Raw genomic sequence first — 13,184 nt, forward strand, 5'->3', positions numbered from 1 at the left:
GTGATAATTACTTGGTGGGTTTTATAAGTTTTCGAAATTTGATGGTACTGTTTCGGCCCCGAAACAAACGATGGATAAGATTTTAGGGTTTTTAACAAAGGTGTTGTTTGGGATTGCTTATTTGAGTCCCCTTATAACTAATTAATTTTTTAAAAAGTTAATAAGTTATATAAGTTGTTTGGCAAACAAAAAAGCACTTTTGGATTAAACTTATCAGAGGTAAAATAAGGATGTTTTATAAGTTGGAGAATTGCAACTTATTAACTTATGGGTTTCGTAATACTCATTACATCCCTTAAACCCTCAAAACCCATTACACTCCTATTAGAAAAGAATGTCCTTTTTAGTCAATTTGATAGGCTAACCATAGTAATTTTATTGAGTAAACTGTTATTTCTGTACTTGTGGTTTTGTCGCTTTCGTCATTTTCTTGCAAAAGTTTTTGTTCTCTCGTGCTTGTATGTACACCTTTTGTTGTCATTTTGGCTCAACACAGTAACGCTGTTAGCTGTGTTCTACTAAGTTAACGTTAAATGAATAAAATATCCACATTAAGTCATTAACATATAAAAATTAAATAACATATATTTACTCTTTAAATTAATACTTTAAATAAACAAGATATCTCTCTGTCCCTCTCCCGAACGCACCCCAACCTTAAATCATACTTCTTTTTAGCTTTTCTCATATTTTAAGACAATCACGTCTAAGGTGGTACGACTTACGTGATTATAACATGTTTAGAAACTCTTTTTAGATGAGACGCGTCAAGCGCTAGTTATCAAAGCGGTATAGCCACAAACCATCTCAAGTCGCGAACTTTGTCATGCTTTCTAGAGTGCTTTCAACATTGTAACTCCAAATATTTATGTTAAAAGACATTGTTACTTGTTCTCGTTTAGAAACAACTTTCAACACCTTGCATATATGTATCTAAATGTTTTTTTTTTCAAAATCGTGTTTGATTCATGTTTTAAAAAACGAACCACAATACTTGCATGGCGCTTTGTTGGGACTATTGACATTTATATAAATCAAAATGTCCCCAAATAGTTAGGTTCCTCGTTTTAGAAATGGTTTCTAAAACAATTCCGCTTGATGAGCACCAGTAATAACAAAAGATTGAAAACTTTCAGAAGCCCTATTAGACTATGCGTAGTCAAAACTATTCATCCTTGAGCGTTTACGCCACGTGGCATCCAATCAGCTTTGTAGAGTTTTGCAAAAAGGTAGCGTAGTCAAAACTCACCTTAAAACTCTGCAACAATCATTGCACGATCATCATTTTTTTTAATCCTGTACTATAAATAAAAAACTTTGATTAGATAAACCCTTCCCCCTCCAGCGTTATCTACACAACGTTCACAATCAAAACTCTAACCAAAATGCTGAGGGGGCGGTGTTCCCTGTAGGACTGTTCAAAAAGTCCGAGGCTCGCGGCTCGCTCGAAGCTCGCCCAAAAAAAGCTCGGCTTGAAAAAAGCTCGATTCTGAACGAGCTCGGCTCAACTTGGCTCGATTTCTAAACAAGTCGAGCTCGAGCTCGAGCTCGGTCCGGCTTGGCTCGACTCGTTAGCTTGGCTCGTTAGCTTGTTTAGATTAAACCCTAAATTTTAATATCTATATATAATAATAGCATTCAATAAATAAATGAATAAAAATCATACATATATTATGCCACTCAATCTCTAAAATCTTTTAAAAAAATAACAAAAGTAAAACATATAAAGTTATAAATTCTCTAGTTTATAAATTATAGAATATTTATGCTAAAATTATAATTTTTGTCTTTTATATATATATATATATATATATATCAAAATTTGTAAAATAAAAATACTAATAAACAAAAAATTAAAAAAATTAAAGGAGCCCGGCTTGAGCTTAAACGAGCCGAGCTCAAGCTCGGTTTTTCAGCTCAATTAAGAAAACGAGCCGAGCTCGATTAAGTTCGAGCTCGAGCACACCCTGGCTCGACTCGGCTCGATTACAGCCCTAGTTCCCCGGCGTTTTGGCCTCAAAATGCTGCCAAAACTTTACGAGTGCGCATGGTCTCAGTGTGTTACTATTTTGGGAGGGTTTATAGTGCATTTTAAATAGCATTGCAGTGTTTTGATTAAATCAAATCATCCACTAAATACTTGTACTAAAAGGGAGGATTTAATTACAATGGCAAAAAAAAACAAAAAATAAACAACTGGCTAGTTTCATGGCTTCATGCTCCAACGGGCTATATAGCTGCTTTCTAACGGTCAAACCCACTACCAGGCTAGGTAGGAATACCTGTGTTTAATTTACAATAACCGGTTTCTGTCAAGTCAGGGTCTAGGACGAAATACTATATCCTATTTATAACTGGTGGGTAGGGTTGGGTTTAAAACAGGTTACACAATAATGTGTTTAGGTCATAGCCGATTACGGTTTTTCGGGTCGGGTACCATATCGGATTTTATGTGCTTCAGTGACATGACTCATGATATAATTTGGTTAATGAGTTATTGGGCTTCAAATAAAAGAAATTGGGCTGCAACAGTATGAGGGCTTCAAGTTTGGTTTTGTTATTTAATTTGTATTCTTCACTTGAATTTGTATAAATTGTGGCCATATTGGGTTCATAGTTATTTTTGTTATTATTGTTTGGTTATGTTGTTTATTTTTGTGCTTACCTTTGTTCTCCCTTTATACTATTATCATAAAATGACTGTCATCAAATTTCTCGACTTAAGGGGTTTAGTGACTGTTTTATTTTAAGCAAGAAAATACCAGGATAGCTTTACTGTATGTTCATTCACCAATGTCATGTATCTTGTTATAGGAGGTATTTTACACAAATTATATGTAATCTAATATTTTTTTTCACCTTTCTATGCTTTAGAAGTTGTTAGTTGTAGTTACCATAAATATTGTCCTATGAATGCCCTTGTGATATAGTTATAGTTTTTAACGAGTGAATGCGCGCAAATTAAGTTCATATACTAAAAAGAAATACATAGATATAGAACAGCAGATCATGTAAGTTTATCTATGGAATGAAAACAAACATACTATGATATTAAGAATATTTGAAGCGAAAGTTCCTCTCCAAGGTTCAGAGGGAAATCGTGTTTCTTTTGGCTGCACGTCTCTCATTAGAGAGGTTAAGAGTAATATTCATCATTGACGGCCTAGAGTGAGGGCTCTTATGCACGCACGAGAATGCAACCTCCACAAGTAATTTCACTTGCTCAGCACTAGCTCCACGGGCGGAGGAAGGCGTTTGTCCAAAAATTCAGTATGAGGTATTCCTTGTGTGTCTTCTAACAACGTGAGGAGATCTCCTGGATGCTTACCCATTATAACTTCTAGTGTCACCACCCCGAAGCTGTAAACATCACACTTCTCATTCACTTCCATCGTGTAAGCAAGCTCTATGAAACAAAATCTCAAGTTAACATCATATGTATACAATTAGTAGTTGAAAGGTTGATTTATACCTGGAGCAATGTAACCAAACGTTCCGGCAAAAGAAGTCCAATTGGACGAGTCAGGCTTCAATAGTCTGGTGGTGCCAAAATCAGACACATGAGCAACCCATTCAGAATCAAATAGAACATTGTTGCTTGTAAAGTCTCTATGGATGATTGGCTGTGAACAATCATGGTGCATATAGGATAAGGCCTTCGCAATACTTTTAACAGCCATCACCCTCTTTTTCCAATCAAATTCAACAGCTTGTTCCATGTGATTCAGTATGTTTCTTAAGCTCCCTCCTGCCAAAAACTCATAGACCAAAAACGAGTGGCGTGAGTGTGAACAAAATCCGTAGAGTTTTACGATGTTTTGATGGCGTATCTCTGTCAACACTCGGATCTCGTTTTCAAAACTCTTGAGATTTTGCACCTCCCCATCTTCTGGTGCGTGAATTTTTTTCACTGCAAAAACTTCAGATGACATTTCTGCTTTATAAACAGTTCCATATCCACCGATCCCGATAACATACTTCGAGTCGAAGTCCTCCAAGGCCTCAATGATTCTCTCATACACCATTTTCCCATCATAGCTCCAAATGGTAAAAGGCTTTGCTCGTGTCTCTTGTGGCCTTATGGTTACATTCAGGTTTCTTTTACGAATATAGCATAAGATGACGGCAATAAAAAGCACGAGCAGCAAGAATCCCAATGTAGGAAGTATGATCAGAACCACAACCACAGTAGAAACCTTCTTGTTTTTACCTTGATTCCTTAGTTGGATGGGGGCAGGCTAATCCTGTGTGATTTCCGCATAACCCCTTGTGTCCTAGTGCCTCCATTGAAGCATCTTCAAATGCTCCCATCTTTGGTAGTGGACCCTCTAACTGATTGAATGATACATCGACCAAGAGTAAACTTAACATTGCAGTGAAACTTGAAGGAATATAGCCTGTGAGGTTATTGTGAGAAAGGTTCAATGTTTGTACAACTGCCTAACCCCCAAGCTGTGGCGGTATACTTCCGGTCAAATCATTGTGAGAGAGGTAAGGGATTCTAACTTTTCCAACTTGGAAATATGTACAGGAATAACTGTGACATTCGTCAATTTCGGGTCTTGTTTATTATGTAAACCGACCCGATTTATAAACCGAAGCTTATGTTATAATCAAAATGATGGATTTATGTTACAATATTGTTTCACACTTGTTGGGTCTTGAAAACATCCTACCTTTATTTTTATTTATTTATTTTTTTTAATTTTTTTTTTGTTTTGTGTTTTTGTCTTGATCCATTTTGCATGAAAACTCTTGTGTCTCACACCCATATTTGACCACCAACATTACCCTATATATACACCACATTTCCTTTTCATTTTCCCTTGCTACAACTCAAAAAAAAAAAAACTCTCTCAAACATCAAAGATTCAAGGTTATCTTCTTAAATGTTCTTGAAGGTTTTTAGTCTTTCATCTTAATTAGTTTATGTAGCCTTATTAATACTTGTTTATGGTTGTGCAACATATATATAATATACACCCCTTGTTTTTAGTGAACCAACATTTGGCTTCCATTTTATTTGATACGGGTGCCGATAGAAGTTTCATTTCTTTGAAATTTGAGTCGAAAATTGCCGTGTCTCGAACCAAGCTTTCCCGATCGTTTTCTGTTGAAGTCGCCAATGGGAACTCCATCACCATAAATTCCGTCGTCCGCGATTGTACTCTCGTTCTTGCTAACCATAAATTCTCCATCGATCTCATCCCGATGCAAATGGGAAGTTTCGATGTCATAGTAGGCATGGATTGGTTATCTTTGCACCGTGCCGAAGTTGTTTGCTTCGATAAATTCATTCGCATTCCGCTTGTCAACGGTAAAATCCTTAAGGTCTTCGAAAAAGCTACTTCGAGAAGGCTTAATCTCATGTCGTGCTCTCAATCGCAAAAATACTTACGCCAAAAGTATGCTCCGCTCCTAGCTCTCTTGGCGACAAAAGACAAAAAGGAAAGGAAAATCCAAGATATTTCTATTGTTCGTGATTTCCTCGATGTCTTTCCCGACGATGTCACCGGTCTTCCACCCGTTCGTCCGATTGAATTTCGAATCGATCTTGTGCCCGGCGTGATGCCCATGGCCAAGGCTCCTTACCGTTTAGCCCCGTCAGAAATGCAAGAATTATCGAACCAACTCGAAGAACTTTCCAATAAAGGTTTCATTCGTCCTAGCTCTTCTCCTTGTGGCGCTCCTGTTCTCTTCGTGAAAAAGAAGGATGGTTCGTTTCGTATGTGCACTGATTATAGGGAACTTAACAAACTCACCATTAAAAATCGTTATCCCTTGCCACGAATCGACGACCTATTCGACCAACTTCAAGGCGCAACTTGCTTCTCCAAAATCGATCTTCGATCAGGTTATCATCAATTGCGTGTTCGCGAAGACATTCCAAAAATCGCTTTCCGTACTCGATATGGACATTTCGAATTTTCGGTTATGCCCTTCGGGTTAACAAATGCACCCGCGGTGTTTATGGACCTCATGAACCGCGTTTGCAAACCATTCCTCGATAAATTCGTTATTGTCTTTATTGATGACATTCTCATCTTTTCCAAATCCAAATCCGAACATGAGCATCATTTGCGTTCCATTCTCGAACTTCTTAGAAACGAACGACTTTATGCCAAGTTCTCCAAATTCCAAATGCGAATTTTGGCTCGAGCAAGTTCAATTTTTGGGACATATCGTAAACAACAAAGGTATTCATGTTGATCCCGCTAAAATTGAGGCTGTTAAGGATTGGAAAACTCCAACGGCTCCCACGGAAATTCGATCCTTTCTTCGGTTTAGCCGGATATTATCGACGTTTCATTCGAAACTTTTCCAAGATCTCTTTACCTCTTACCTCCCTCACTCATAAAGGAAAACCATTTGATTGGGGTTCGAAGCAAGAAAAAGCCTTTTATACTCTCAAGGACATGCTTTGCAACACTCCCATTTTAATCCTTTTCGATGGAAACGACGATTTCGTGGTATTTTGCGATGCCTCTCATCATTGTGTCCTCATGCAACGAAGTCAAGTCATCGCTTACGCATCAAGGCAACTTAAGGTCAACAAGAAGAACTACACGACTCATGATCTCGAACTTGGTGCCGTTGTTTTCGCTCTCAAAATCTGGAGACATTACCTCTATGGTACGAAATGTGTGGTTTTTACCGATCATAAAAGCCTTCAACACATTTTTGACCAAAAAGATCTCAATATGAGACAACGACGATGGGCCGAATTACTTAGTGATTACGATTGCGAAATTCGTTACCATCCCGATAAAGCGAATGTTGTCGCCGACGCCCTAAGTCGAAAGGTTAATGTTAAATCCGTTCTGGTTCTAAGCGTTGTCGTTCAAACCGATCTTCCAAGCTCAACGTACCTCCGTTGAAGAAGGTAACATGTACGACGAAATGTCATGTGGAGCCGAACTTCAACTCGAAACCAAACCCGATAGTCTTTTGTACTTTCTCAATCGTTTGTGGGTTCCAAATCGCGATGACCTTCGTACTTGTATACTCGACGAAGCTCACAATTCACGGTATTCCGTTCATCCCGGTGCAGATAAGATATATTTCGATCTTCGTGCTACCTTTTGGTGGCCGGGTATGAAAAAGGACGTAGCGTTATTCGTATCTAAATGTCTTACTTGCTCAAAAGTTAAAGCTGAACATCAAAGACCTTTTGGTTTACTCGAGTAACCACCGATTCCCGTTTGGAAATGGGAAGACATTGCTATGGACTTTATCACTAAATCACCCAACACCCAAAAGGGCAACGATAGCATTTGGGTGATCATCGATCGTTTGACCAAATCTGCTTATTTCATTCCGATCCGCGAGAAGTATTCTGTCGAGCAACTTGCTCAAATCTATGTTCGAGAAATCGTGTGCCGACACGGTTTACCATTGACTATTATCTCTAACTGTGATGCTCATTATACCTCTCATTTTTTGCGTTCACTTCAAGAAGTTTTGGGAACACGTCTCGATCTTAGCACCGCTTATCATCCTCAAACGGACGGTCAATCCGAACGTACAATACAAACTCTCGAGGATATGCTACGAGCATGTGTTCTTGATTTCGGTGGGAATTGGGATTCTCACATTCCGTTCATTGAGTTTTCTTATAACAATAGCTACCATTCGAGCATTGAGATGGCTCCTTTCGAAGCTCTTTACAGTCGTAAACGTCGTTCTCCGATTAGTTGGAACGAAGTCGGTGAAGCTCAAATCACGGGACCCGAAATGGTTCAAGAAGCCACCGACGTTATTGATCGAATCCGTAAGAACCTCCTAGCCGCTAGAAGTCGTCAAAAGAGTTACGCCGACAAACGGCGAAAACCGATCAAATTTAATGTTGGCGATCTTGTCCTTCTAAAAGTATCTCCTTGGAAGGGGGTAGCCCGTTTCGGAAAGAAGGGTAAACTAGCTCCTCGTTTCGTTGGTCCTTTTAAAATCCTTGAGCGTGTTGGAAAAATAGCTTATCGACTCGAACTACCGGAAGAACTTACCGGTGTTCATCCGACATTTCATGTTTCAAATCTTAAAAAGTGCTTAGCCGAGGGTAATCTCCATATACCTCTCGACGAAGTACATGTCGATGAGCCGATGGTCTTGGTTGAACGACCCGTTGAGATCATGGATCGCAACGAGAAGAGAACCAAGCGTAACCGTATTCGGTTAGTCAAAGTTCGATGGGAATCACGGCGCGGCGCAGAATTCACTTGGGAGCGAGAAGACAAAATGAAAGAGAAGTATCCACATTTGTTCGCAGCATCGTCTTCGTCTTAATTTCGGGACGAAATTTCCTAAAGTAGGGGATACTGTGACATTCGTCAATTTCGGGTCTTGTTTGTATTCGTTTATTATTTAAACCGACCCGATTTGTAAACCGAAGCTTATGTTATAATCAAAATGATGGATTTATGTTACAATATTGTTTCACACTTGTTGGCTGGACGCCTCTCATTAGAGAGGTTAACAGTAATATTCATCATTGACGGCCTAGAGTGAGGGCTCTTATGCACGCACGAGAATGCAACCTCCACAAGTAATTTCACTTGCTTAGCAACTAGCTCCACAGGCGGAGGAAGGCGTTTGTCCAAAAATTCAGTATGAGGTATGCCTTGTGTGCCTTCTAATAATGTGGCGAGATCTCCCGGATGCTTACCCATTATAATTTCTAGTGTCACCACCCCAAAGCTGTAAACATCACACTTCTCATTCACTTCCATTGTGTATGCAAGCTCTATGAAACAAAATCTCAAGTCAACATCATATGTATACAATGAGTAGTTGAAAGGTTGATTTATACCTGGAGCAATGTAACCAAACGTTCCGGCAAAAGAAGTCCAGTTAGACGAGTCTGACTTTAATAGCTTGGCGGTGCCGAAGTCAGACACATGAGCAGCCCAATCGGAATCGAACAGAACATTGTTGCTTGATAAGTCCCTATGGATGATTGGCTGTGAACATTCATGGTGCATGTAGGATAAGGCCTTGGCAATACTTTTAACAGCCATTACTCGTTTTTTCCAATCAAATTCAATGGCTTGTTCCTTGTGATTCAATACGCTTCTTAAGCTCCCCCCTGACAAGAACTCATACACCAAAAACGAGTAACGTGAATGTGAACAATATCCGTAGAGTTTGACGATGTTTTGATGGCGTATTTCTGTCAATGCTCGGATCTCATTTTCAAAACTCTTGAGATTTTGCACCTCCCCATCTTCTGGTGCGTGAATTTTTTTCACCGCAAAAACTTCAGATGACATTTCTGCTTTATAAACAGTTCCATATCCACCGACCCCGACAACATACTTTGAGTCGAACTCCTCCAAGGCCTCAGTGATTCTCTCATATACCATTTTCCCATCATAGCTCCAAATGGTAAAAGGTTTCCCGTGCATCTCTCGTGGATTAGTAGTTACATTCAGGTCACTTTTACGCAGATAGCAGAATATAACAACAATTATAAGCACGAGCAACAAGAATCCCAATATAGGAAGTATGATCGAAACCTTCTTGTTACCTTGATTCCTTGGTTCGATGGGACAGACTAACCCTGTGTTATTTCCGCATAGCCCCTTGTTGTGTCCAAGTGCCTCCATTGGTGCATCTTTAAGTGCTTTCATCTTTGGAAGTGGTCCCTCTAGTTGATTGAAAGATACATCAACTGTGGTTAAACTTAACATTGCAGTGAAACTTGAAGGAATAAATCCTGTGAGGTTATTGTGAGAGAGGTTCAACATTTGTACAACGGTCAAACCCCCAAGCGGTGGTGGTATCGTCCCTGTCAAATTATTTTCACTTAGATCAAGGGTTTCTAACTTCTTCAACTTGCAAATTTGCACAGGAATAGCTCCCTCAAGTTTATTACAGCCTAGGTTCAAGATCCTCAACTTTAAGCATTCTCCTAAATTTCCATTGATCGGGCCGGTAAGATAATTTTTCGCTAAATTAAGTTCTTCTAAGTTGTACAGATTTCTCAACACTGAAGGAATTGTACCCGATAGCTTATTGTCCTCCAAGTACAGGCTCACCAGTGAGCTTAATCTTTCAAAGCTCTTTGGGATTTCACCAACCAATTGATTGGATGAAAGATTAAGCCTTACTAATCTTGTTGCTCCTCCGAGCTCTGAAGGTATTTTTCCAGACAAATTGTTGTTGGATATCTTTAAGCTAGTTAAATTAGGACAGGATCCCCAGTTGCTAGACACCTCATCGTAGAAATTATTGTTACTCAGATCCATATAATTCAACTCCGGATATATCCCAAAATCTTGAGAGATGTTTCCGGTAAGTTGGTTATGATCAAGCCGGACCCTGACTAAGCTGCTACAGTTTTTCAAGCTCTTAGGCACAGGGCCAGAGAAGAGATTGTCATTCACAGTAAAATATGTAAGTAAGCCGGAGACACATGTATTGTCTGGTAAAGGACCAGATAGCATATTATTGGACACAAGGAATATTTCCATTTTAGTTAGGTTCATATCTTGAGGAATGAAACCTACAAAATTATTCATGATCAAGGTCAATACATGGAGGGCTGTTCTCTTTCCTAAGTTAGGTGGTATGACGCCACTGAAGTTGTTATCAGCTAAGTGCAATTCTGTAAGCTGAGTGTAATTGGCAAAATAATTTGGAATCGGCCCAGATATGAAGTTCTCACTAAAGTGTATCCTTTGTAGGCTACTGAAATTTCGGAAAGTGATTGGAATAGTACCTGTGATATGGTTAGTGCCAATTTCGATATCCATGAGATCCCTAGCCCCAGCAAGTTCGGATGGAATGGACCCAGAAAGTTGATTAGTATACAGATAAAGGAAGTAGAGAGAGGTTAAATTTCCTATTGATGAAGGAATGGCTCCAGTAAGATAATTAAAAGAGAAGTCAATTTTTTGGACCAAACTCAGTGTCCCAATTTGTGAAGGGATGTGTCCCTCAAGTTCATTGTCATGTAAGTCAAGATAAACCATTTTACTGAGGTTACCTATGCTGTATGGGATAAGACCAGTAAGACTGTTACTCGCCAAAGAAAAAAAAGTTAAAGAACTTAGCTTTCCTATCTCTGATGGAATCACCCCTGAGAAGTTATTAATTTCTAGGTGTAAATATCTGAGATTAGACATGTTTCCTATGCCGGAAGGAATGTGGCCAGAAAGCGAGTTATTTGACATATCTAAACTTCACATGAACACAAACACATAATCGACAAATGCTTGTGTTCATGTTCGTGTCCATTCATATTCGTTCGTTGAAAACCTAAAGAAGCATGAACAAAAACAAACTTAAACGAAAATAACAGAACATAAGCTAACGCAAACGAACATAATTGACCAAACATAACCAAGTATATATGTATGTATATATGCATAAAATTTAAACAAGCATAAACGAACATAAATGAACCAACATAAACGAACAAACAAAACGTGTGTTCGTTTAATTAAATGAACATTTTTTTTCATGAGCGTTCATGAACATAAACGAACTTCCAGTCGAACAGTTCATGAGTGTTCAGTTCGTTTACAGGCCTAACAGTAATCAAGGCAGCATTTGTGCAGCTATATGGTCAAAGAAAACAGTGTTTATTTGATTAGTATCAACACAAAAAAAAAAAAAATCTGAAGTAGCAAACTGAAATTACACAGAAGCAGTTTGATATAATATCAGCAACAGTTAAAGATTATTCACATTCTGATCAATTGTTCAATGCCACAGCAGCGTTTTACGAAGATAAAGTTCTAATCAGTAGCAAATGGAACAACTTGATTTTTTGCATTACACTTATCAAAGATTTTTAGTAAAAGAGCAAGAAATGAGTAATTGAATCATTATACTCACAAGTTTCAACAAGCATATTAAACTCTCAAAAGACTACAAAACAAACTAAAACAGTTCATCAAGCATTGAGTCATTACATCAAACAGCTAAGTAGCTAACATGCATATATCAGAACTTATTAAAGCTAAACCTCAACGCACTTTGTAACCGGTCAGAATGAAGCTAAACACTGGATATAAGGATGAATTTCCCTGCGCCCATGCCTTCCAAGCTCAAAGTCGGTGGTCATATAAGTTAACCACTTAAAACTCTTTTCCAGAACATCGTACCTTATGATCGCCCTATCAAGTTTCAGCAACAGGAATGTATCTTCTTCCTTTTCACCTCTAACAACATCAATTACCTTAAAATTGAAATAACGGGCATGTGGGAAGCTCAGGATCATGCGAGGATAACCATCCAAATCATCATCATCTACCCGGTACTTGACAACCCACCCTGAATGATCCCCTAACATCTCATACACAGTCAGATGGATAGAGGATTCATGACTGGTGGTTTTCACCATATGCAAATGGCCTCGGGATTCCCCAAAGTACCTTGGGAGATGCAACTGCACCGGCAATGGTAATGGCAAGTTTTGCAGCTGTTCTAAGTTGAGATCGAAATATAATGGATTATGACCAAATGGATCCCAGTATATCGCTCCGTTCCAGTAAACTCCACTTCCGAAGGGCACGTAAAATTCCTCAGAGAAAGAACTGTTTACAGTCTTCCATTTCCCCGTCTCGGAATAATATATATGAATAACAAATATACCTGCATTACCAAGAATACAAACAACTTTGTAACGGGGACAAGTTGTTTGATGAAACGCGAGCCCCATGAAACGGATCGTTTTATGAGCATCGCCATCTCCAGGGACAAAAGGGATGATCGCAAACTGCTTGGTGGTGGGATTGAATACGTAGTACTTATGATCACGTATATGACCTCGATCACTACAACAAAGAAGCAAACCGTTACAAGATTGAACGATTTTGATACCGTTTAGATCAGGGCAGAAATCAAGACCGCGGAAAGGAGGAGGGCTTCGGTCTTCAATGTCATACGGGACGTAATTGTTGTGGACAAAAAGACCAGGAGAGATCGGAAGTTTGTCGTACCGGAGGGTGAAACTCCGGTGACCTAGAAGCCACCACCAGTGTTTCGATACAGATTTGAACTGCAGGATGGAGGTAACAGGGAGCCGGTGAAGGATTTCGGTTAAAAGGTCATCGTTGGAACCGATCCGTTCTGCAGACGAAGTCAACTGATGATCAGAATCTGTTGCGGTTTCCTTCGGGTGGTAGTTTTTTAGGGCGTTTTGGGTTTTCCTGATTTTGGCTCTGGTACTTACCATTGTAGAA

General features: G+C 39.1%; 2 protein-coding genes and 1 pseudogene across 3 annotated transcripts; all 3 read right to left on the bottom strand.

Annotated features, from left to right (window-relative positions):
- Positions 1–2,924: 2,924 nt before the first annotated feature.
- Positions 2,925–11,851, bottom strand: LOC143592522 (uncharacterized; annotated as a pseudogene). Its single transcript, XR_013145939.1, has 5 exons — positions 11,836–11,851; positions 10,982–11,170; positions 9,510–10,837; positions 3,473–4,196; positions 2,925–3,406 (listed from the first exon to the last, which is right to left on the bottom strand). The product of XR_013145939.1 is annotated as an uncharacterized LOC143592522 (transcript).
- On the bottom strand, positions 8,418–9,398 carry LOC143592532 (MDIS1-interacting receptor like kinase 2-like). The gene is made up of 2 exons (XM_077072429.1): positions 8,804–9,398; positions 8,418–8,737 (listed from the first exon to the last, which is right to left on the bottom strand). The coding sequence occupies exons 1-2, from the start codon at positions 9,396–9,398 to the stop codon at positions 8,418–8,420; spliced, it is 915 nt and encodes a 304-aa protein (XP_076928544.1).
- Position 11,852: 1 nt separating the features above from the next.
- On the bottom strand, positions 11,853–13,184 carry LOC143592525 (F-box protein At5g07610-like). The gene has a single exon (XM_077072422.1). It carries the CDS (start codon positions 13,175–13,177, stop codon positions 11,987–11,989), a length of 1,191 nt encoding a protein of 396 aa, XP_076928537.1. The 5' UTR covers positions 13,178–13,184; the 3' UTR covers positions 11,853–11,986.

This window comes from Bidens hawaiensis, unplaced genomic scaffold (genome assembly GCF_021521415.1).
Source record: "Bidens hawaiensis isolate Kalapana, Puna unplaced genomic scaffold, B.hawaiensis_p1.1 tig00041019_1, whole genome shotgun sequence".
Lineage (NCBI taxonomy): Eukaryota > Viridiplantae > Streptophyta > Magnoliopsida > Asterales > Asteraceae > Bidens > Bidens hawaiensis.